This window comes from Gymnodraco acuticeps, unplaced genomic scaffold (assembly GCF_902827175.1).
Source record: "Gymnodraco acuticeps unplaced genomic scaffold, fGymAcu1.1, whole genome shotgun sequence".
NCBI lineage: Eukaryota > Metazoa > Chordata > Actinopteri > Perciformes > Bathydraconidae > Gymnodraco > Gymnodraco acuticeps.
In genome coordinates, this window is record NW_022990673.1 from 438,578 (window position 1) to 462,679 (window position 24,102).

The 24,102-nt window shown below is 39.2% G+C and overlaps 2 protein-coding genes across 3 annotated transcripts; one reads left to right on the forward strand and one right to left on the reverse strand.

The window, feature by feature from the left end:
* Positions 1–75: 75 nt before the first annotated feature.
* ubxn6 (UBX domain protein 6) lies at positions 76–7,918 on the reverse strand. Its single transcript, XM_034229810.1, has 11 exons — positions 7,723–7,918; positions 6,077–6,234; positions 5,272–5,330; positions 5,014–5,142; positions 4,784–4,881; positions 4,562–4,637; positions 4,381–4,465; positions 4,046–4,265; positions 3,093–3,223; positions 2,835–2,983; positions 76–2,077 (listed from the first exon to the last, which is right to left on the reverse strand). Exons 1-11 carry the CDS (start codon positions 7,803–7,805, stop codon positions 1,952–1,954), a joined length of 1,314 nt encoding a protein of 437 aa, XP_034085701.1. The 5' UTR covers positions 7,806–7,918; the 3' UTR covers positions 76–1,951.
* Positions 7,919–9,509: 1,591 nt separating this feature from the next.
* Positions 9,510–23,857, forward strand: uap1 (UDP-N-acetylglucosamine pyrophosphorylase 1). 2 transcript variants are annotated; one of them, XM_034230033.1, is made up of 11 exons: positions 9,510–9,644; positions 11,652–11,966; positions 13,604–13,808; positions 14,662–14,837; positions 14,941–15,113; positions 18,635–18,828; positions 18,990–19,130; positions 20,398–20,586; positions 20,828–20,869; positions 21,910–21,976; positions 23,150–23,857. In XM_034230033.1, exons 2-11 carry the CDS (start codon positions 11,684–11,686, stop codon positions 23,240–23,242), a joined length of 1,563 nt encoding a protein of 520 aa, XP_034085924.1. In that variant the 5' UTR covers positions 9,510–9,644; positions 11,652–11,683; the 3' UTR covers positions 23,243–23,857. The 2 variants fall into 2 exon arrangements, with proteins under 2 accessions (XP_034085924.1, XP_034085925.1); XM_034230034.1 differs by lacking the exon at positions 20,828–20,869.
* The last annotated feature ends 245 nt before the right edge of the window (positions 23,858–24,102 follow it).

Sequence of the window (24,102 nt, forward strand, 5' to 3'; positions counted from 1 at the left end):
TTTCCAGGAAACAGCATATGGTTCTTGTATGTGTTTTAAAGTAGCTCCCGTTTAGGAACATGAAGTTAAACAGACTCGCCTCAGAACTGTTTATTAAACAAGTTATGATGCAATGCAAGCGATCTCTTTAACAGGCAGGTTGAAAAGCAACAGATTACAACTCAGACGGTCTGCACACATCACTACTACTCACTCGGGATCAATTAAGGTTACAATGCACAAAACATTTAGACGCCTCCATTAAATAAAAGACAGCAGACATGTTGCTGATGTCCATCTTAGTCCTCAAACGCTGGGTTGTGTAGTCAAATTGTACACATAACAAAGCAGCTGAAACAGGTTTTAGTTGCTCAATTAATAATATTACAGGTTTTATGAGGTGACAATTATTTATTCTGTAAAACAAAAACAATCCAGGCCTTTCTTCCACTTTAGTGTACAACCCCCTTTGGATGTATCAGACAGAGATAAGCAGTGAGAGGTAGGTCGTTGTCATCTTAACCAATCACAAGCAATTATAACTAGCTTTTACATATCTGGTGTGCATACATCAACGGCAAAACCACTACCAAAATAAATGTATAAATCACCCTAATGATGTGTGATGAGGGTGAATTGAAAACAAATGTAATTCTCATCTCATTCAGTGAGATGGTAGATGTACTACCACCCTGTTTGAAATACCTTTTTTATACCAAGGAAATGTGTTTGATACAAACAAATACATGACTCAAGACAACACAAGTCCATGCGGCCAGTTTTGACAACAAATGTAATTTACGCCAGCCAAGCAAGTAAGCTACATGAAACCTCTGCAATCACCACGGTTTTTACTACAGTATGCATAAAGCAATATCTTCAAGCTTTATTTTTTACATTTAGGGCACTCTAGTGTTTTATAAAGTGTAAGGTTTTTCCTAAAAAGTGCTTCAAACTGCTAAAAATACAAGAAATGATATTGGTATTAGAATCAACTTCACATTGTCATCTTAACCGTACAGTAACAGTGTCTGTTCGTTCTGTCAGCAGGATTACAGAAAAACTACAGGCCCGATTTAAAAGAAACTTGGTGGAAGGGTGAAGCACGGGCTAAGGAAGAACACATTACATTTTGGAGTGGATCCAAATCAAGAGGCGGATAAAACAAATTATTTGGCGGAGGTGCCATTCTAGTCTGTAAAAAGACGTCTCCGTTTTGGACTTCAATTTTAAATCAAATTATCAAGAAAGACATGTTCGATTAGGGTCCAGGTTTATGCTCATATGAATAAAAATAAATAACATTTGGAGTTTTAGTTACTACCGTAGAAGTATGTTGTACAACGAGAGTGTGAGGCCACTGCAGAGGACGAACAGACAAGCTAGACTTGCATCAGACCGGACCGTCAGACAGACAGAACACTGTTTAAAATGAAGCACCGCCAAACAAAACTAATAGCATTCAAGTCAAGTCCAGTGCACAGACACCAAACGGCTTTTAAATGGCAAAAGCTCTGTACTGAGATACAAAATACTTTTTTCTCTTGATCAATCAGTGTTAATACAACAGTTTAACTTCAAAGCAAGGGGAGAAAATGTCGCCACAGTTAAAACAAGGTCTGTCAACATGCCACACGAAGAACACCTGACTGACAGGTAGGTGATGTTAGACCTTCCTCTGTTTCCTACACAGCCTGTACATTCACGATGCAACAAAACCAATCCTTTCATCTGTTAGTAACCGCCTCCTTCAGTACAACATGTAGCTGAGAGGGGACCCTATCCCCACATGGAGGGATAATGCTCAGCAAAACAAGCGCATTTAGGGGAAGTTTCCCCTATGTTATCACTGCTACCGACTTTAAAGTTAGCATTTGTAAAAATAAACGTATCACTAGTCGTTTGTAAATGGGCAATTCCACCCCAGGAGGGCCACAGGGGGGAGGCAGCAGGGAGAGATCGGGGGAGGGTCTCAGCTCAGGGTCCGGATGGTTTCCAGCAGGGAGGGTTTGAGTAGAGCGGGGCTCTTCCCACCCGCAGCTGCAATATCCGCCTGAACGGCCGCATCCCAGGCAAACGTGAGCAGAGCTGCAGGGACCTGAAACATGCAGACACACACAGTCTGATTTGATCTGCAGGAGTGTTCAAATACTGGCTTGTGTGAAGAGGACACCATGGTTTGTATTAGGACTATAATTCAAATGTATATTCATTCATTTGAATTACATTTTGTGCTTGTTTCAATACTATAGTGCAGTGGTTCCCAACCAGTGGGCTGCGGCCCCCTTGTCATTGCAAGTGGGCTGTCAAATAATTTGCAAAACATGATTTGTGTGGAAACATTTTCATTATTAAGATTTTTGTTTTAGTTGAAAAAGGTTGGGAACCGCTGCTAGAGTATAGACAATGACATAAGGCTTGGCATGAGTTATTAGGTCGAGGTAGATTAGAATGGAACATTTTTATTTTTTACTTGATCTGTTGCACCAACCTAATTTGCTCCTTCCAAAGACATTTAAAAAAAGAACTGGTCTGAAATTCACTTTCATAAAATAATAAAAATGAATGAATAAACATTTGGTTCTCAGGTGTAGCATTGCATCATGACAATGAATGAAGGAAAATGTTATTCAATGCAATAAAGTAAGTTGTCTATTATTATTTGTATCGTTTTGGACAACACTGGAGATCCGTGCCACAGAGAAACATGTGATATCAATAGTTGATCAACTCAATTCATCATTAGGGTTGTTTACTGTAAAAAAATAAAGCATTTCAATGTCACAGGCTTATCTTTAAATCTAGGGACATTTCATGTTAGGCAGTTCAATGAGAAGACTCTGGTTTCCACTCACCAGGTTACACTCTGCGAGAGCCACCTCTTCAGACTCCTGTAGTTTCTGACCTCCAGGAGCGATGAGCTCAAAGGGCTGCCAGCCGTCCACCAAAGACTCCCGGATGAAGGCAAACAGCACGGGCAACCGGTCCCACGCATAGAAGGTCCCTGCAATCACACATCATCTTCAATGCCTAGTTTACATTTACATCAGGACTTTCAACACTTTTATTTGGTTTTGTTCTGATTCTGAAAACAAGGAAGAAGAAGCTCTTACCCTGAAGCAGGGATCCATCAGGCAGTCGGATCCGGAGCAGAGTGTAGTTGTATTTCCTTCTCTCCCTCTGCTCCTCCTTCTCCCTCATGGCTTTAGTGCGCAGCATGGCGCTCTTCTCCACCAGCTCACTCCTAGGAAACACACATGTTGTAGAGTGCAGGTTGTTCCAATGAATGATGGACAAATACCACCAGACAACAATCTGGGTGGTTGTGCATATGGCACATTTGTTATTTCCGTGGCTAGACTGAGGTAGCACATATAACGGGGATAACAACTGAAGGGTTCAGTTACTTTTTATACATTATTTATGCATTTGTTTTGAGGATGTTTGCAATCATGGTCAATTACATGTGCTCTTTTTCTGTTGTTTTGTTCTCTCAGCCATAAAACCAACCTCTATTTTATGCTTCTAGAAGATGTCCCCGTTTAATCTCCCCCCCCCCTTATGACTAGGAATCAATCTTTAACCATCCAGCTTGATGTGCAGGCAATTATGTGGTTGTTTTGCAACAGCCTGCCTTGTGAATGAATGCGTGTTGCATAATCTGATATAGTGGTAATCCGATAGGATATATTTGATATATATATATTTATGTTATATTTCCTTTACATTCCTGTCATTACTACCACAATCAGAGGAAAAATGCAGTTTGTTTTCTGGACAATTAGAGGTGTACAATATAAAATCCCCTTATTTTGAGAAAATGCCCCCAAAATCAAAACAAGATGCAATACATAATTATATGTTTGCACAGAGCTACAGGATGCATGCATTGTTTAATTGTGTTATTTTTGCTCTGGTGCAGCTATTAAACAGCTTCAGCTGATCCAGAATGCTGCTGTCAGGGTTGTTACAAGAACCAAAAGCGGATCAGAAAAACGACATAATTCATGTATAAATGTAGTTCCTATAACTTCTGCTGTTCAAACCATTCACTAGGAGTCTGTACCTCTGCAGTTGCTCCTTCTTGAGCTCCTCCGATGTCATGTTGTAGAACTCCGGCGGCAGCTCGAAGCGCTGAGCGTTGGGAGACGATCTGAACACTTGCGGCTGTCTGTCCAGCTGAGCTCTCACTGGCTCTCCTCTCTGGAGACGGTCCCTCCTCTCCTGCATCAACTCCAGGGCGTCAGTGCTGTACTCCAGTAACACCAGGAACTCCTCGTCCTCCTCTGTACTCAGGGAACGGCACAAAACAGAACATGTTATAACTGACTGGCATGACATTTACTTCTTCTGTTGACTAAGATAAGGAATTGTTAATCATGAGCATCAGGACTCACTTACCTTTCCCCTCTACAGGAAGCATAATGCTTGTGAAGCCCAGGGCCTCCAGGAATTCTCTACTGCCCTCCACAGAACGAACTTTCTCCTGAAATCAAACAAAAGGGTAAAATATATACAATATGGCAAAAAACATTAATAATGCTTATTCTCGAAGGGATGAGGTTCACCGTTTCAGACTTACCTGGTACACCTTGTTGCTGAGTTTAATCTTCCTGTATTTCTCCTCAGTGGGATTCTTACATATATTTTCAATATACCTATTGTCAAAACAATGAAGAAACAGAAAATAACAACAGCCAAGAGCAAGCATTAAAGTAAATGAAGATCTTTAACTGACAACAGACAGCAAGTCAATACTGGAATCAAGGTCAGCATGATGATCCCTTGATGTGATGTGTCTTACTTGCTCATAATGTCGATAGCAGTCTTTACTTTGTCTCTGTCTTTGTTAAATGTGTGGATCATCATAACAGAGGCCTCCACGGGATCCTCCTCAAACCGCTGACAGTGAAAACAAAGGAACACAACAATACATAGTATTATAACATTCAGCCATATTCAGATGAAATCATTGTGTAACAAACAAGCTGTAAATCAAGCAGAAACAACAAGTAGTAATATTTTTAGACGTACCATTAAAATGGCCTCTTTAATGTGTACTTCCCTCTCACTCTTAGCTAAAGTGGCTCCGGTTAGCGGACAGGTGAAATACACACCTGACACTGAGAGACAGGCGGGAGCTATCACTGGCACTTTGGATCTCTGGAAAGAAATGTTATTCACAAATATCATGAGACAAAATGCTAATCACTGTGAGAAATGAATAATGTTATTGGTGTCATTTCAGACCTTTTCAAACCTTGATGTGACAGCCAGTCCCTATAAACATACCTCCTCTGATTCTGCCTTGTCTTTTTCAGCCAGTGACGCCGCCTCCAGTTCTCTCTTGACTATAAGCAAATCGTGCAATTATATTACTTTGCTACAACCCATTGTCTTCACATTCAAATAGATCATGAACAATAGAAAACAAAATTGTTATTCTTAAAAAGGTATACTGTTTTTCATCAATACATTATAGGTCTCAGATATATACAAAACATGCCTCTGAAGTGTTTGGCTCCAAACACCAAACAGATCATTGCATTATCCCATAATCCCCTCTGTTTCAACCCTGTTTCAAAAGTGCGGATTCTCTGTCTGTTACTTTAGATGAAAATAAGGAGCCCCTCCCCACGCCCCTCGGAGAGATATTTGGTTAAAAACAACCCAATGGTGCTCTAGGAGGAGATTCAGGTGATGGGGGGGGGGGGGGGGGGGGGGGGGTTACCTTGGTTGGTTATTGGCTAATGGTTACACAAGCCAAAACAACTTTATGACATCATAAAGTGGAGAAAATCTGATCAGCTCATTTTCAGACAGGTCTTTATATAAATGGATCAGGACAAAAAGAGAGAGGGCCTTTGTTCCCGAAACTTTTAGAACCTTTTTACACAGAGGGGACACATATTTATGTATAAAAGACATGAAAAAGTGGATTTTGCATAATAGGTAACTATTTTTGAATGCATCCCAAAGAATATAAGCACGTGCATCTAACCGTTAGCTATGAACACATCCAAAGGCAAGCCGTACTTTGTTATTTTGACTGATTAAAATGACTGAAGCAGTGTTGGAATAGGGTGATTTGCCTCACCCTGGTTCCTGATGGCATCCTGCGAGGTGCCGACCTTTGGCCGGGGAATCTGTTCAATTCTAGCCAGGGCGGCGGCTCCAGCCCTCTGGGACCCTTCACTGGGACCATGGCGATTCGGCCTGGCACCAGAGCCGCTCTGCACCACATCAGGCTTGGTACTGCAGGGGACAGAAAAGCAATGTGAAGAGACATGCAGTTGTTCTACGTAGGGCTTCAAATATCCATTCCCAAATAAATGTTGCTTTGATAAATACTTCCTATAGCTGAATCAATACAAGACAGAGATCATAATATTTGATGCAAGAGCCCAGAGAAAGCAACAGTATCTAAACCTTTAGTTATTAGCCTTACATACTAAGGACCAGGTCAAAAGTCTTGGAGTTATGTTTGATTTACTTGTTTCCTGTTACAAAAGCGTATCCTTAGTCTCTGTTCTTAGTCTACCTAGGGATCTGAAGGACTGTAGTTACATCTTTAAAAACAGACATATCCTTATAGCTTGGATTTGACTTAGAGTGCCTCATTCCTTTTTTTTTAAATTCTAATGTTCTAAACACTTATCCACTCTAAGCCTTTAATTGAGTAGATGCATAACAAAAACCTAATGTGTATTACAGATTTATGACTAGAAAAATGTTACATAGTGTTAATCTGCATCTCAATTTAATCTTTAGGTTCCCAGCGTTCAGAAGTTGACCTGCTACGTCCCCCTGAGGATAGCACGACATTCCCAAAAAGAGACAGTGGGTATTTTTGATCTCTTAGGTTAAATGAATCAATAATCATAATCAATAATGTAATAAACATCATTTTTAAATAGTTCATTCTGCATGATAAGTACTGAAACTGTTTGTATTTTAGGTATATTTTGATGCTAATAGGTTTGTTATTTTACACAAGTCATGGTTTTAGTTATTATAATTTAATATTTAATACTAAATAAATCTGTAAAATAAATGTAGTGGAGTAAAAAGTACAAAATTGTCTTTCAAAATGTAGTAGAGTAGACATTTAAAGTGGTAAAAAAAAGTGCCTCAAATGTGTACTTAAGTACAGTACTTGAGTAAATGTACTTAGTTACTTTTCACTGATAATCATAATCAATCATATAATAAACATCATTTTTAAATATGATCAATAAATAAACTGTTTGTAATTTAGGTATATTTTGATGCCAATAGTTGTGTTATTTCACACCAGTAACACTTTTACTGTTACTTGAAATAGGTACTTCTACACTGTGGTATTAGATCTGAGTACTTCCTACATCACCACTGACAGGAGGACTATTTCCAGTCAGTCTGTTGGGTGTCTTAAGTGTGAGTAAAAGTCACTTTACGTTACTAAGACTATTGGCTAAATAAGATTGTTCTGGGATTAGCTCCACTGAGAATAGATGGGCGACTCCCGCTGCAGAGCTTTAACATTATATAACACATATGCTAACGGCGAATAAACATTTAGCCCAGTTACAGTAACATCTCTCATCAGTAGATTTGTTGTTAGCTTAATGACATGCTCATCAATAATGATTATTGACCAGCATGAATATGCACTAACTCAATAGTGCAGCAGATATTAGACTACAGTAGCTAAGGCTAGCTCTAGCGGTGTAGCTTCAGTACAAAGTAAGGTTTGTTATTTGCCTTGTGTCGTCAGTTAGTTTCTTCCCGGGTCCCGCCGTTTTAAACTTCATGTCTTTCTTAATGCCATCAAAAAGCTTCTTCATTTCCCTTAGTGGTCACACAAAATGTTTATCAAACAAATAGATGAACAGCTAGCAGAGGAGGATCAAAACAAACTCAGCTGATCGAGAAATACTTCCGCTTTTTCTTCTTCTTCTGTTGATCTAATGGCGGTGCAACCGTTACCTATAATGTACATACCGCCACCTACTGTACATGATGGTGTACAATAAATAATCCCCTGGACTACTTAAATGTTTTACAGCTTTCTGTGTGTTGACTGTTGAGTTTACTTTGTTATATTAACCAATAAATACCCTTAATGTTGTGTTCCACTGCTTTTGCCACTAATTCATTTCCATATTCAAACCCTTGCTCTTACTTCTGATTTAATTTTGTATGAATAAATATAATATAAGATGTCACACAAAATCAACAACGCAATGCCTTCCAGTGAACACAGTGAGGCACTGCAACATTACTTTCATTTCAATGCAGACGTGACATCATAATCAAAATCATGGTTACTTTGAGGACAGTTTTTCAGCAAAAGTACTTAAAAACGTTACACCTTTCCTAATTGACGTTTATTATCTCCGACAGGAACATAGAATGTTCCTTTTCTTTTTTGACATGAGAGTCCACAGTATGCTGGCATCAAGGATTTTTTTCTTATTGAAGGTGATGGGTTCAATTGGTTCAAGATTCAATCCCTACGGAAGAGGATTAGGGCCACATGAAAATGTGGGGGTGTGAAAAAAAAAGAAATGTCATCAGAATTCTAACCAACAACCAGAACAACATATACATTCATACATATGTTAATGTTAATAAATGTAGAAATACATTAAAGATATATCATATGTTTTCTGTTTTATTCTAAACTTATATATTTGTTTTACTTTTATTTATTTATTTCCATATTTATAAATGTTTTCTTGTTTATTTATTCTTGTATTTATCTCCAAAAATAATTATTTCTGTTTTTTTCACATTCTTTATTCTTGTATTTTTTTATTCCTGTATTTATTCTGTATTTATGCATGAATTTATTTGTTTACTTATATAATGTTCTGTCGTCCATACCTTTGTGCTTGTTGTGTGCATAAAGGTACAAATTCACTCAAAATCACATCACAGCATTCATGGACATTCATGGTTTTTAAAACACATTGGCTTTGGTCCAGAGGTCTATGCATTGGTTTTCCATGCAGGTGCTCGAGGTTCAACACCAATGGGAGGGACATGTTGTCTTCTGCTATGCTGATGTTAAATTTGGAGACATTGTCCCCACCACTTTTTCTAACAAAGTGACGCCCATGGTGATGGCACAGTAGGCCTACAAATAAAACAACCAAAACAGCTTACATGACAAACAGAAAATACAAAACAGTAAAGAAAATACATCTGAAAACAATAATGTATTGCTTTAACAAACCCCGAGGGACTTACTCCAACAACATGAATACAAACAAATAATAAAACAAAAGTTTCGGGGCGTTTACAGTCCATAGTTTCGACGAAAACTATGGACTGTAAACGCCCCGAAACTTTGAAGTGATATTTTGAGTGAATTCTTCCATCCGTTGATATGGTCCTGAACACTTAAATATTAATATTTATACATACATTGTTTACTAAATTAAATCACCAATAATATCAGAAAGTCCTTGTTTTATCACTTTTATAAACTCCATTTGAGGATTAACTCAATGGAATTTCCGACCAGCATTTGAAGCACTTGAATGCACCTTACGCCTGTGCCACGTCACTGACGTAGGAGGAGGTGGTGTCCGGGTGGGAGGCAAACTCTCCAGTACAATAAACCCCTCAAAGACTGGCATTAATGGTCTTTAAACCAAGAGGAGTACTTGTCAAGAGAGGTAAGAGTTTAATATTCCAGGCATGTTATCTTTTAAGTTTTCAATGAGCTGCGCTAACTGTTAGCTGCACAGTTAGCGGTTAGCTGCTAATATGTGTTCAGCTGTCACTGCTGACAGCAGATAGAGGATGAATGTAGTTTGCATAGAAACCACACTTTTTGTTATAAGAACACAGCTTAATGTACCGGAACAGAATTTATCTCACGTTATTTTTGTCATTTCTATTCAACCGTTAACACATTGTTTTATTTTACTTGTATTCTTATTATGCCCGTTTATATCGCATTTTTACTATCTGTGTTTCTGTCTAATTCGGTTGCTACTATACGATCTGAATTTCCCCACGGGGGTCAATAAAGGTCCTTCTTATCTTATCTTATCTCAAATAATGTTTCCATGCTAATATGAAATGTCCTATGCTCAGTGGTGTAAAGTAACTACATTTCCTCAAGTCTACCTAATTTTTAGGGGCTTGTACTTCCATAGTAGAGTATTTCCATGTTTTACCCTAACCCTTGTTACCTCTACCCCACTACAATTCAAAGGTTAACAGTGATTTTGACTTATGATTTGAAATATATTCAACACTTAAATAAGACTTCATTTACACCTGGAGTGACATTCACAAGCTACCCTGCACTATACAAAGTAATGAAAACTATCTGCAGCTTTACCAGCTTTGATAACACTTTAATGCATCAATAATTACAATCAAAACATATCATTTATGATTCTAATAAAGGACTTTTACTTGTAACAGAGTATTCCTAATCACTGGTACTTCTACTTTTACTTAAGTACACAATCTGATTACTTCTCCCACCTCTGTACATGTGAAACCTTCATAATCCTACTGAAGGTTTCTCACACCGCCTCATGGAAACATAACGTTTGAAAGTATCACGAATGCTTTGAATTAGAAATAAGGCTATACCATTCACGTGTCAAACAGCTGTGTATTTAAAACAAATATATTGCCCCATCTTGCTGTAGCCCTTATCATCCCATTAAAATGCTAAAACGTCTCCACCAGTATTAGTATGAGGAATTCCTGGTTTAGCAAGATGCTCATTGTGGGTGTGGGTTCAAAGAAACACATTCATTAATCATTGCACCATTTATTAAAATAATTGCATTGCCTACGGTTCCAGAATAAGAGGTAAATGTCATGCTGGGTGTGCATTGTGTTGTCACTGATTGTTCTGGTTTAACAAGCAGCAGTGAGGATTGTACTGAGGTCATAATAACTCATAAGTCAACAGAACAACACCTACTTTAAAACGTTTTGGCTTGCCATTGAAGAACTTTTATCTTTCCTATATTAGGACCAGTTGGTAGTTATGTGATGGAAAATACCAAATTCCTTTCATTATGACTGAATTTATTTATTTACCATACAAACTGTTTGTGTTTATTCCTAAACAAAATCCGATTTAGTCTACAAATATCAGTCTTTAAAATCCGACATCTATGATATGTGAGAAATGGTGGAATACATTTCGGCTCTTGTCTTTATAACCCTCACATTTCAAGAAATATGATTGAAGATATTCAATTGTTCTTTTATTTAATTATTAACTTCCTGATTCCAGTTTATAATCTGTTTGGGAGCCTTGGTCGAGGTGATAAGTAAAACAAAAGTTTCATATATGTAGTACATGCACTAAAGGTAGTATAAAAAGGGGCCAAAAAAACAATATATATGAAACATCCAACAATGAAAGGCTACGAGAATCAAGGAAAATAAAGTCACTCGATAAAAGCATCAAAATTATTTATTTAAAAACGTATTTTAAAGTATTTTACAAATATGTCAAGAGTCCTCAGGTTTCAGTAAGTATGCCTTGCAGCTCATTCCAGGCTTGCAGGGCGTCAAAAGGTGACGAATGATTTACTCAGCTCTGCTCCAGTGTTTGGGACAGTTAGGAGAATTGTCTCTGATCTAGCTAGACGACCCCGATATCCTAATTAGTAACCACACATTTTATTTTTAAATCTGTCTTTCAGTGTAGCAGAGTTAACCAGAAGCCCTGTTCATCATGGACCCAAACGCCAGCGGACTCGCCATGAGGTTGGCTGAAGCCGGCCAGTCTCATCTCCTGCAGTTTTGGAAGAAGCTGGGCCCCAAGGAGCAGGCCGATCTGAACCATGACCTGCAGGGGATGGACTTTAAGGAGATCAATGGATTCTTCCAGAAGGCCATGGAGACGTGCAGCAGCAGAAAACAAGAGAAGATGGACGCTCGCATGGAGCCGGTGCCCAGAGAGGTGCTGGGCAGTGTGACGAGGGACAGGGAGAGCCTCAAAGACTGGGAGCTAACAGGTGAGCTCCATTCAACTGTTCCTGCCCACAGAAAGTACATTCATACAGCTTCTGTGTATTTCTGAATGTAACACCTCTATTTGAGCAACGTACTACACGCTATAAGGAAACCAATCTCTATGGCTGCTCGGAAGTTACTATAGTGGCTTAGTCCTCTGTAAAAAAGACAATATTTAGTTTTATTGAATGTATTACAATTTAATACAGTAGGAATTAACATACGAGTAATCGCAAGACTTGCCTAGTTACTGCAGGAACAATAATCCTAGAGACACTGAGCAATTAAGTCTCGCTGTGAACCAAAATAATTGGCCCACAGGTGAGGGAGAGGGAATATTTCCTGGTGTCAGACAGCGAAGCCTTAAAGGGATTAAAACATCACATGGTAACCCAGATGTTTTGATTTCATTTATGGGACAGAGGGCGTTCTTGTAGATGACTTCCCACACAAAATCAACATTTAATAAAAACATATTAAAGGAGGCTGCGGCTCAGTGGATAGTATGATGGACTTCGAATCAGGGGATAGCAACGACATGCCCAGGGACACAACGCCCAGGGACACAACGACATGCTGACTGCAGTGGGACTCACTGCAGTCAGCATGTCGTTGTGTCCCTGGGCGAGACACTTCACCCATAATTGCTCCTGTGGGGATTGCCCACAGTACTGCATGTATGTAAGTCGCTTTGGATAAAAGCGTCTAACAAATGACATGTAATGTTTAATAGTTTCTCTAGAAATCCACATCTTCACAGCATCAACAGAACTCTTTTGCTCGCTGTGTTGTTGCAGAACATTTTCCCAGTCTCCTGCGTAGTTATGAAATAAGAGTAAGCTTGTGTTGTTCATTATAATTTGCGCAATCCCCCTTTGCAGTGGGGGTCTGACCATTTAGTGAGTCTCTTTAGTGGGGGTTTTTTTCCTGGGAGAGGATGACAATAGAGGCAAGCAGCAGAGAACATCTGTTTCTGATTTGGGTCTGACGTAAATAGAGTTGCTGTTTGACCCTCATTTATGAGATCACTGTGCTCTGTCAGTACCAAATCTGTGTTCGGCTGTGTGTGTGTGTGTGTGTAGAGTCAAAGTCTAGCAGGGGCCACTGACATAAACCTTGTCTATTGGTACTTATAAGAAAGAAGAGAAGAGTGTATCGGGTCACGTATCAGCTGTTTATGTAAGATAAACTGACCTTGTTATAAAGCGTTCAACCCATGAACCACAATAAAAGCAAACACTCTTGTGTAGAGTAATTAGATTTTAGGGCTTATGTCAGCAATGTAGTTTAGGAGTAGTCATAACATGATGGACATCTTATGAATGCATTTAATTAGCAAAGTTTGTTATAATTGATCTAAGACGAGTCTATGATACAAATGTATCAACATTTCTGCTTAGATGATCCTGTATATTAATTGCCATGGGTACAAAGGAATTTGTAAATCTTATTTTTTGCAAATAAAGTTAACATTTTGATGTAAATTACTTCGGAAGTCAAGACATTTTTGGTTCTTGCATTTTATTTTTACAAAAGCCATACAAACCCTAAGTGTTTCACAAACTCTACCATGAACACTTTATAGGGCAAATATTCTTGCTTCTATGTATAGTGACTGTCCTGCTCTGTGCTCCTTCAGGTCTACACTGCATCTCTCAGAGTAAAGTGGCGGTCCTGCTGTTGGCCGGGGGCCAGGGAACCAGACTGGGGGTCTCTTACCCCAAAGGCATGTACGACGTGCGGCTGCCGTCCCACAAAACCCTCTTTCAGATCCAGGCCGAGCGCATTTTGAAGCTGCAGCAGCTGGCTGAGCAGAAGCACAAAATCAAGTGCTGTATTCCCTGGTAAGAAGTCATGTTGTGCTTTAGGACGCTTATTTAGGAAGAGATGACTAATGAGATGAGATGATGTGTCTTTCGCTGCTTTATTTGAAGAAGAAGAAGAAAATATTTAAGCTACCAATTACTGTCTTGTCTTCTCATATTAAGAATCAAAGCCATTTGTTGTAGTTGTGTTGCTTGACGATTAACTGGGTCAAAGCACTGCCTCCAAAGGAAACTCAGTCAAGGAAGTTGAATTACAGGAAAAGGATTAATTCCCCGTAGGGTGGATCAAAGGACAGTTTGGATGATGGATTTAACAGGACATTTGTGCAGTGCATAAAGTGTACATAACAATGCAGTTAGAGTTCAACAGTCACTGGGAATTAGGTCAGAATTGAAGTCAGGTCTGTTTCTGTAAGGAAGTTGTTTCCTTTTGATTGTCTGTCATATACTTCAAACGTATATGTCTCTGGCTTGGGTTGATGTCCACTTAGTTGTAAATTGTATTTCTGTGAAGAGGCGCTAAAGAAATGTCTTCTGCATTTTAAAGATTAAAAGACATTTTAGCAGGGGTTTTCCCTCAGCAACCTGTTGTTATAAAACACTTTATTTACTGATAACTATATTTACTTGCTATTATTTACTGAGGCTTTCCAATAAAAGGATGCATTCTTAATTTGCTTGATTTGTTTTTTAAAATGCATTTGATTTTTAATGTTTAACTTCTTAAATGCTTGTTCTTTCTTTTTGTTTTTAAATGGCCTCTCAATATTTTCTCAACATCTTATTGTTAATATGTGTATCTGTCTCTAAAGAGAATGGCATTGCGTCCGAATAGCGCTCTTTAACTACATTCCCCCCACTTTGCCTTCAGGTACATCATGGCCAGCGGCAGGACAATGGAGTCCACAAAGGAATACTTCTCAAAAAGCAACTATTTTGGCTTGGAAAAGAACAACATCATCTTCTTCCAGCAGGGCATGCTACCAGCCATGGACTACAGCGGCAAGATCATCCTGGAGAACACAGGAAAGCTCTCCATGGCCCCTGGTGAGCCCACTGCAGGATTTGTGACTTTTGCTCCCATAAAAGTGTCTTTGTGTCTTATTTGCCAAACTTGATTCCAACATGTGTCTCTGTGTTTGTTTTTCAGATGGGAACGGGGGTCTTTACAGAGCTCTGGGGAACCAAAGCATCATGGACGACATGGAGCGGAGGGGAGTTGGATTCGTCCATGTGTACTGCGTGGATAACATCCTGGTCAAAGTGGCTGACCCCTCCTTTATTGGTTTCTGTGTGAAGAAGGGAGCGGACTGTGGAGCTAAGGTTGGTCACACACCTTTATATTGATGTAAAATATGTCATATCTGAATGTTAGTGCTAATTAGGTGGGTCTGTACTGAAAAGGCTTCATTTCTAACACTGACAACATTCAATTGCTGTTCATCTTTTTCTTTTCTATCATTTTCATCCCAGTATTTCTACATAGTTGCTCATAAAAATTAGGCAACTATTGTAAGTATTTTACTATTATTTATAAGTAGATTTTTGGTCGAAAGACTGCTTACCCTCACACTTGTTCCACAGAAAGTGAAGCAGGCAGTGACAAGTAACAGGCATTGTGGATTTAATACAAAAAAAAGGCCAACTTTAATTGAAACTGATGAATTATTCTGTATGAATGATGGACTTTTTCTGAGGGACAATTTATGTATATTTAGAGCGATTAAAATCATAAATATGAGACATTCAGAGCATAATTGAAAAAGAAGCTAAAGCTGTGATTTCCTAGTGTGACTAGAGTAATCCATCTCGATCACAACATGATGCTGCCTAAAGTGTAACTTTTTACATGTATTATTGTAGTAATAATGTTCTTTTAGTTGTATTCTATTAAGCTTAAACAAATGTAATGGCCAAGTTACAACTGAGCAAGTGTAGACTTTCTGATGTCCTGATATCAATGGGAAATGTGGAGCCAGGATATCATACAGGCGTGTTTTTGTTGAGGGGTACCCGGGTCCACTGATGCCGAGCAAAGTAAGCGTGTTGGTGTGTATGGTTTGACCATGTCCTGAATGTAAGAAGGAGCAGACCCCTTCACCACATGGTAGGCCAGTAAAGGGAGCGGAGGAGTGGTGTAGGGTGGGAACACTTTGCTAGGTCAAAAAACAGTCGAGCTGTCATATTGAGATAGTAAGATTAGCAGCAGCAGGTTTTAGATTCCAGTCGTAAAGATGATCTGTCTAATTATTGTGCACCTGCAATAATGATAAGCTCAGTTACCTTGTATCAGGAAGTCATGATAATACTGTAAGAATGCATGCACACAATGGTTAGAATCTATCAAGTAGGTTGAAGACACATTAGCTATACAAATATTGATGTGTGTAAAGACTGGGATCCAGTCTGATCAGTCGGTCTAGTTTTCTACATTCCTCAAGCTCCTGAAGGGTTACTGGCACTGCTGTGTGTGTCTTGTATTAAAAAGTGTGGTTGGTTTGCAGTTAAACCATCAGTTTGTATAAAAACCTCCACAGCTCACCACTGGGAGGCGATGTAGGCCTCTTTGTCTACTTTAGTCTTCTTGTCTACAGCTTTATAGGAAATATGAGGTTAGGACCTCAATCATCTTTAACTTTTCATCAGGTCTCAGATCACATGAATTTGATATTGAGATACCACTTAGGACCGAGTGTGCTTTCATTTGAGAAATAAAAAAAGCTTCTCAAATAAAACGGTTGAACCGGAAACTTATTTTCTACTGGTGAATAAAACATGTTCATGATTAAAGTACATTTCTTTCTCTTTTTGTTTGATTCATCTATTTTTTGTTGTTTGGCTAGTAATATGTATCAGTGCAGCCTCACCAAACAGGTCCATCAATGTGAGATGTGTTAAGGGCGTTGATCCACCGGAAAAACTGGTGCATTTTGTGTGACAGAGACTTTCCTCTTTCACATATGAATCACCATAGACTATAGAAAGTATCCCATTACATTATGGATAGATACCATGTACATTAAAGCAAAGGCTTGAATCCAAATGTTCTCTCTTTTATTTTGATCAGAAATGCAGTCACTACTACCAATTGTTTGTTGAGCCTGTGCAGGTTGAGAACACAGAGGGTAGGAGGGAGAACAAATAAGACTGTGTTATGTTTACCAGTGACAAAGTTCAGTAACCAAGAAAGTGTTAGGGGAAACGTGTCCATCACAATTCAGAAAAAATAGTTGTAAAAATCTGGCAGCTGGAAGTGACTTGCTGAACAGATCAAGGATTGAGAGTTGTAATCAGATTGGTTGTAAAAATAGTTATTGCCATGGTTGCCACCAATAGGTGATCCAAACAGTTATAAACATTAAACTAGGGACAGATAATAAAAAGAATGTGTTCACTTGAGATAACGTTTTTGGCCTCTTTTTACGAGTTAACAAGATAATAATCTTGTAACTCAGAGAAAAGTAACTCCAACGAGAAGCTGTCATTTACTAAGAACCTCAGTGTCATGGAAACAAACATGTCCTGCCAGTGTATTTTAAATCCAGCAGTGAGAAACCTGTGTGAGTGCAACTGAGGCACGTATGCCTGATTGTCTCCTGAGTCACCACGTAGCCAGCCTGAATGTTCATTTCAGATTCATCATCTTATATCCAGGAAGCTTAGCTGTTTTATATGATTCTGTCTATAAAGGGCAACGTCCAGCAGAAGTCCTAAGGAGCCTGCGCCAAGTCAAAACTAAATACAATGCCACGTACAGTATATTATATATAAACAAGTATCTACAAATGTATTAAACCAAAATAAAACTGGATGAAACTACACTGTTTATTTGTTTTAAACTAAATGTTTGCTTCCATTAAATCAAGCTCTCAAATCATCCCTATTGTGCTTTTTGGCGTTGGAACTTTAGAGTTATTCATGCATTTATGACTAACCATTGCTGCCAGAATGTTCTTAATTGGAAAAATCAAATTATTTGTATGCCCTGGGAACTCCATCAAAAACATCTTAATACACAATTTATTGTATTCTCAGTTCTTTTTATACGTTTTGCTTCTACTTCTTAAATGAAACGTATCTGAGGTCATGTTTGTCAGATCTAGTTCTTGTGAGATCCTCAGACTGACTCTAGAAGACTCGTTATTAGCAGGACCACAGAGAGTTTTCATCCTACTTTGTATATTTTCCAGCTCACGCAGAATACATCTAAATATTTAACTGTGGAACTAAACACTGTCCAGACTCCTGTTTGACATTACGAGTTGTGCGGTGGAGCAGAGATGGAAGGATCAGATCAGAGTCCCACCCTCCCATCATAAATTACTGAACTCCATTTCATGTGGCTCCCCCTCCCCCTCACTCCACCCCGCTCACCAACCCCTCATCAGGACTCCTCTGTCATTAGCATCCAGCAGCAGATGGGGAGAAGGGTTTTTATTTTTCATTCAGTGAAGACTTGAACTTATCGGCTTTAAAAAGTAAATACACTTAAGAAAATATCTTTTTTGATCCGACTTAAAATATCAGAGAAACTTAAACTTTAGGCTTATTTGTACTCTTTCAACTAGTGCTTCATTTTTCTCATACTGTGAAATACTCTTTTCACCCTCTGTCTGAAACCAGAGCCCAGTCTGCTCTGATTGGTTAGCTGGCCGGCTCTGTTGTGTTCGGTCGAATGCTTCGAGATTTGTTAACAGTTTGACATTATCTATGGCATCAGTGGCTGTTAAGCCTTTTGTTTAAGACACTGCTTATTCGATCCAGTGCAACTGTGAATCACAGAGCCCTCTGAGACAACTCTGTTCAGGTCAGCTATAAAGTCTTCTGGTTTTAATCTTTTCCAGGTGGTGGAGAAGAACAATCCCACAGAGGCGGTGGGCGTGGTCTGCAAAGTGGATGGACGTTATCAAGTGGTAGAGTACAGCGAGATCACCCTGGCAACCGCTGAGAAGCGCAGCGCTGACGGCCGGCTGATGTTCAACGCAGGAAACGTGGCCAATCACTTCTTCAGCTTCTCTTTTCTGAAGGACGTAGTGCAGTAAGAACAATGCACCCTGAACATTTGGAACGCTTTCATGAAGTATTGTGCTCTTTTCATCAGTAGTTGTGCTTTCTTGTATTGAGAGCAGTAGCTCCATATGATTATAAAGTTAATGCGCTGCCATGAACCAGCTTCTTTTTTCTTTGTTTGTCCAACAGGAAGTACGAGCCACAGCTGCAGCACCACGTGGCCCAGAAGAAAATCCCATATGTGAATGGAGAGGGTCAACTAATCAAACCAGACAAACCAAATGGAATTAAAATGGAAAAGTTTGTCTTTGACATCTTCCAGTTCGCCAAGTGAGTTACAGTGCGTTTTTTTTCCATAGAGGGCACAGAGTGTGAGAGAGCATCAGCCTCTCACCTCAAAGTAACGGCCTTAAAGGAGAATACAATGAATATCCTATTCTCCTTTTGAGAGGTGGCTGGATTGCATATGTTCTTTTGGCAGCCCTCAGACTCTGGGTTTTACTAGTCCTTGATCTGTCCTTCCATGCATGAACCAACTCCATTTTTCCAGTCCTGATCTTTATCCACATGCCCCAGTGCTGCCATTTCTTCAAGGTCTGGTCCAGCAGACAGAGCCTGCCAAGCTCTGTGCAGGAAGATGGAGGTTTATGAGCCGTTCACTCATTCCTCCTCCTCCAGCGCTGCATTACATCAGCTCTGAGTCACGTTGCCACTAATAGAACTATACATCTAATGAAAGGATTCCTGTAAAGATTGAGTGATGGAAAAACTATGCAGCCATGTCAGCTTCCCTCAAGACTTTCTTTAGTTTTTAAAATAAATAGAAAACGTTTTCTGTGTTGTCGAGGAGATGGATTACAGTAGTGCCCAAGCTGGCAGAGTAGCAGCATTAGTAGAATCCAGATGAGCTGACTTAATTTGCAACTGGATATTTTTCTCAACACTGTTGGCTTTAGGATCTCCCAGTCTGCTGTGTGAACATAGGTCATATACAGTATATGTGGCCTTGTGCCAAATATTAAAATTGGCCTGATGATGTGATTATTTAGCACCTATAAACAGCTTCAGTCTGTGAGGGCATTTTGGCATAAAACATTTAATTGGATTACATTACGCTGGCCAAAAAATATATTTTCTTTTTTTCTATACACAATTATTTCAAAGAGATTGGCTGTAACTGAAAGGATACATTGTCACAAATGCCCTTTAAAAATGCAGAACTCAATGTTTTTTTTGTCTTCTTGCTCCTACAAAAAATGACTACATTTTAATTTACCGGTAAGAACACAGTGTGACATACAGTATGCAAAGGCCGATGGGTTTCATTATTTTGTACAAGTCACTAGAGCACTTTACTTGCCAATAGCACCAATAGCAATTAAGCAATCCTTAATTGATGAACCATACAACTATGTAGGTCCTCAATTTGATCAATTCAGATATTCAGAAAAACGTTTTAAGTCGTATATGCCCATTTAGCTACCTGCATATCAACTAAATGCTGCTTTAAATCTGCGTTGTGTATTTTTTTGAGAACTTCTCATTGTCCACCCTTTACTCTGTTGTGCTAATGTCTTGTTTTGTGTGTGTCAAACAGGACATTTGTGGTGTATGAGGTGCTGCGGGAGGACGAGTTTTCCCCGCTGAAGAACGCCGACAGTCAGGATGCAAAAGATACGCCCACCACAGCCAGACACGCCCTCATGTCTCTGCACCACCGCTGGGTGCTCAACGCAGGGGGACACTTTATCGACGAGAACGGCAGACATGTGCCCGCCATACCGAGGTGACCGCAGCCAGCCTGTTAAAACGCAGCACCGTGCATGTCACGTCACAACACACACACACGCATCATGTTTGCCATGAGCACAGAAGCGGGTTCTTCGTGGTCGCTCCAGCCTTTAACACTTTGTGTATATATGCATTGGCTTTTTTTTGGTGTTATAAACACTATATTCTTTTAGCCTCACACTTCCCCTTCTCTCATGCTTTGTCTTGCTCCTGTGTGTCCCGTGAAATGTTTCCAGAGACGGAGCGGCAGGCAGTGTCACAGATGATGGCAACAGAAAGTAATTATCGTCCCCTGCAGTACCGAGTGCATGGTGATGGGGTTCTGGCTTTCTTTCCCTCTCGCTATTGAAACGTTAACACTATATAATATCTTCTTCTGATCCGCTTGCCTTCATTACCACTGAAAAGAGGAATCTGCGTGGACGCATGAAAGGCTGCGGCCAATCTTCTGTCTCTTTGCAGCCGGTTGTGATGAAGGGAATGACAGCGAGGATCAGTTTAGACGACTGTATACGCAGTGCTCTCTGCGTTCTGGTCAGATGATGTGCAGTCATAATGACCTGCTGACAGATCATTATCCCCTCAGATGGTTGCTACTAATAAATACGTTATATTGCATGCTGGGTAATGGGTACTGGTTAGACTTTGTGGCAAGCAGTTTTGCAGCTTTGCAATAGATGATGAACCTGTTGATTTGTGCAAAATGGTTGTGACAAGCCTATCCATTCATTGCTTGCTTGTCAGCCTTTTGGGTTTAAATCCACCTGCTTTTTTCCGCAGACCTAATAATACATTAGCATGTGCTTCAATAACATTTATAGCCCCCATGAATGTTATTCTGGCTCTTAAAGGGTGTGCTTTTTGCTCAAACAATCAGCTTTTCCTTCATTCTAATGATACAGCTGTGTGGGCAGCTGCTCAGAAAACACCCGAAGCACCTGATGTGTGGTCAGTGATTCTTGTCTGTAATGATTATCTAGAAATTAACAAGTTGAGTGATGGGAATGTGCTGGCAAGTTCCCCTGGTTTTTTAAGAAAAAATGGGAGGAGATACCACCACATTACCCGTCATTCATTTGTTTTCTTCTAGAGGAAGTCTGTTATGGGTCAGAGGGATAATCACTGGTCATGTTTGGGAATAATGAAGCTCTAATTCTCTGCCTTTGAACTCTAATCACAAGCTGCAGTCGAAGAACAGCTGTGTTAAGGATGCTCAAAAGCTTCTCTCAACTACCGTCCCTCTGTGCTTTCATGAGACAATCACTCTTCTCATTCTGTTTTATTTTTTTCTCCCTGAATTTGTTCCTTTCCAACACAGCCTGAAGGACGGAACAGACCTGCCAATCAAGTGTGAGATCTCCCCACTGGTGTCCTACGGGGGAGAGGTAAGGAGGCGAGGAATAATGTATAAAATGTAAACTCCAGATGTTGTTCTGCTCCTGCAGTCGACCTGGAATAATCTGTACACCCACTCGTATTTTCCTATGTTTGTTCTCAAATGTGTTCTTTAGAAAGGGCCTAAGAGGTCAAATTAACAACATAGCCAGCTAACTACCCATTTAGAGCAGACTGGGCTCTGGTTTCAGACAGAGGGTGAAAAGAGGTGCTGCAGCACAGGCAGTATAAGGGGGAAAAAATACTTTTTTTTAACATTAAAGCATGTAAACATGTCACAGTAGAGGAAAAACATACACATTTGAAACCTGTAATAATTCCCCTTTTAAATTGAAAGCCAAGTTGCCAGTTAAATTAAAAGGTCATGAGACTGCAGTGTCGTGTGCACAAATGGAAGTTGAAAAGAAAAGTTGAGATAATTAAGCCTAGAAGGCCCAAATGAGTCTAAATAGGGTTCAGCATTGTTAAACATTAAGAAAACTTTAAATAGGTCTGCAATTGTCATACTTCTGCAGGAACACCAAACCAGCAGTCATGTTTAGTGTCAGAAGTGGATATAAAATAAGTTAACACAAGAAGGAATGCTATTATTCAATCATTGAAGGCTGTATCCAGATCCAGCGTAAATACATCATAAAATACAGAGTTTGATCTAAAACATTGATAAAACAAGGAAAAATATAATTGTAATTATTAGATTTGATTTAAAACAGTTTCTCCTTTAAATCCCTAATATTATATAACTGTAGAATTGAAGAAAACAAGATAACCTTTATGTTGCACATACATGTTGTCATTAGTGTGCGTAGATTGATTTTCTACCTAAATAATCAGAATCAGAAAATCTTTATTGTCATAAAACTAAGAGGCTTCTTTCAATGGTGTAAAGAAACTAAAACATATTAATAAAGGAAAAGGCAGAAGTGGCAGCTTAAACAGAGCGGGAGGTTTAGGAGCATGTGTTTGGTTGGTTGTAAGAGAGACGAGGCGCGTCACGTGTAAATGTATTATTGGTGCTCGATTTGACAGCCTGAACTAGCCCATTAAATGTCAGTGTGGTTATTTACAAACAAGAAAACATCGGTAAATGCATAAGTGGGAAGAACATTTCTTCATAAGAGCGGTTGGTGAATGTCCTGATGGTGTTATTTACTTCTTTCAAGGGTCTTGAAGATCTGGTGAAGGGACGAGAGTTCCATCCAAACGTGATGATCGATGAGAAAGGAGTCCACGAGCTGGTGAAGAACGGAGTTTAGACAATAAAGGAGAGAGAGAAAGGGAACACCAAAGACCAACCTCCCTTTGTCTCTCAACATTTTGCAGAGGGGAAACTGTGATGTCATCACTGTGCAATAACAAATATCGCGTGCACATTTTCATGAAAGAGACTCTTCTCCAAAATGAATGAGCGAGCCAGATGAATTGAATAGTTTGCGCCACGTTTTCTTTCTGCATCCTACGTTAATATCATATTAAGTTCATATTTGTTATGAAGAGCACTTGAACATACTGTAGCATAAAATGAAGTACGAAATTCCTTTTTTACTGACTGGATGAAGCAGTCTTCAGGTGCATCTATTTATTTAGCTTATGAGACTTATTTTTATATGTACTGATAGATGCTCTATAGGTGGAAATGACCATCTACTCATTTTACCTGGTGATTTTTATACAACATTGAACTGAGAAGAAATAATCAGAAAGGTGCTTATTAGCATGTAATCTAGGTACATGGTACGGGATGTGGGGGGTATTTATAATATCTGGTTCTTTTCTGCTTGCAATCGTTGAAGATCAGATATTATCCAGCTTTAAGAGATGATTTCTATCTTCTTTATTAAATACGTTTCCTAATTGGAAAACCAACTGAACAAGTTGTCTTTTGTATGTGTGTGGTTACCTGTGTGCATCCAGGATGTCTATTTGATTCTCACAAATGTCCCCACAGATCCGTGTGAAGTTGAGGGTTAAAAAAGATAAATACCATTTAAAAAAAGAAATAGACATAGGCCATTAAAAGTGCTTGCATTTCCAGTATTTTTGTTCAAGATTATAAATAAAGTATTTTTGATATTTTTCTTTCTTAATGTTAGGAAGTATGCTACAACTCCTGCGT

Coding starts and splice junctions, on each gene's coding strand:
- ubxn6 (XM_034229810.1), bottom strand. CDS start 7,805: ATGAAGAAGCTTTTTGATGGCATTAAGAAAGACATGAAGTTTAAAACG. Junction 3,224..4,045: donor AAGAAGGAGCAACTGCAGAG/GTACAGACTCCT, acceptor TGTGTTTCCTAG/GAGTGAGCTGGTGGAGAAGA. Junction 2,078..2,834: donor CTCTCGCAGAGTGTAACCTG/GTGAGTGGAAAC, acceptor TGCATGTTTCAG/GTCCCTGCAGCTCTGCTCAC.
- uap1 (XM_034230033.1), top strand. CDS start 11,684: ATGGACCCAAACGCCAGCGGACTCGCCATGAGGTTGGCTGAAGCCGGC. Junction 14,838..14,940: donor AAAGCTCTCCATGGCCCCTG/GTGAGCCCACTG, acceptor TTTGTTTTTCAG/ATGGGAACGGGGGTCTTTAC. Junction 21,977..23,149: donor TGGTGTCCTACGGGGGAGAG/GTAAGGAGGCGA, acceptor ACTTCTTTCAAG/GGTCTTGAAGATCTGGTGAA.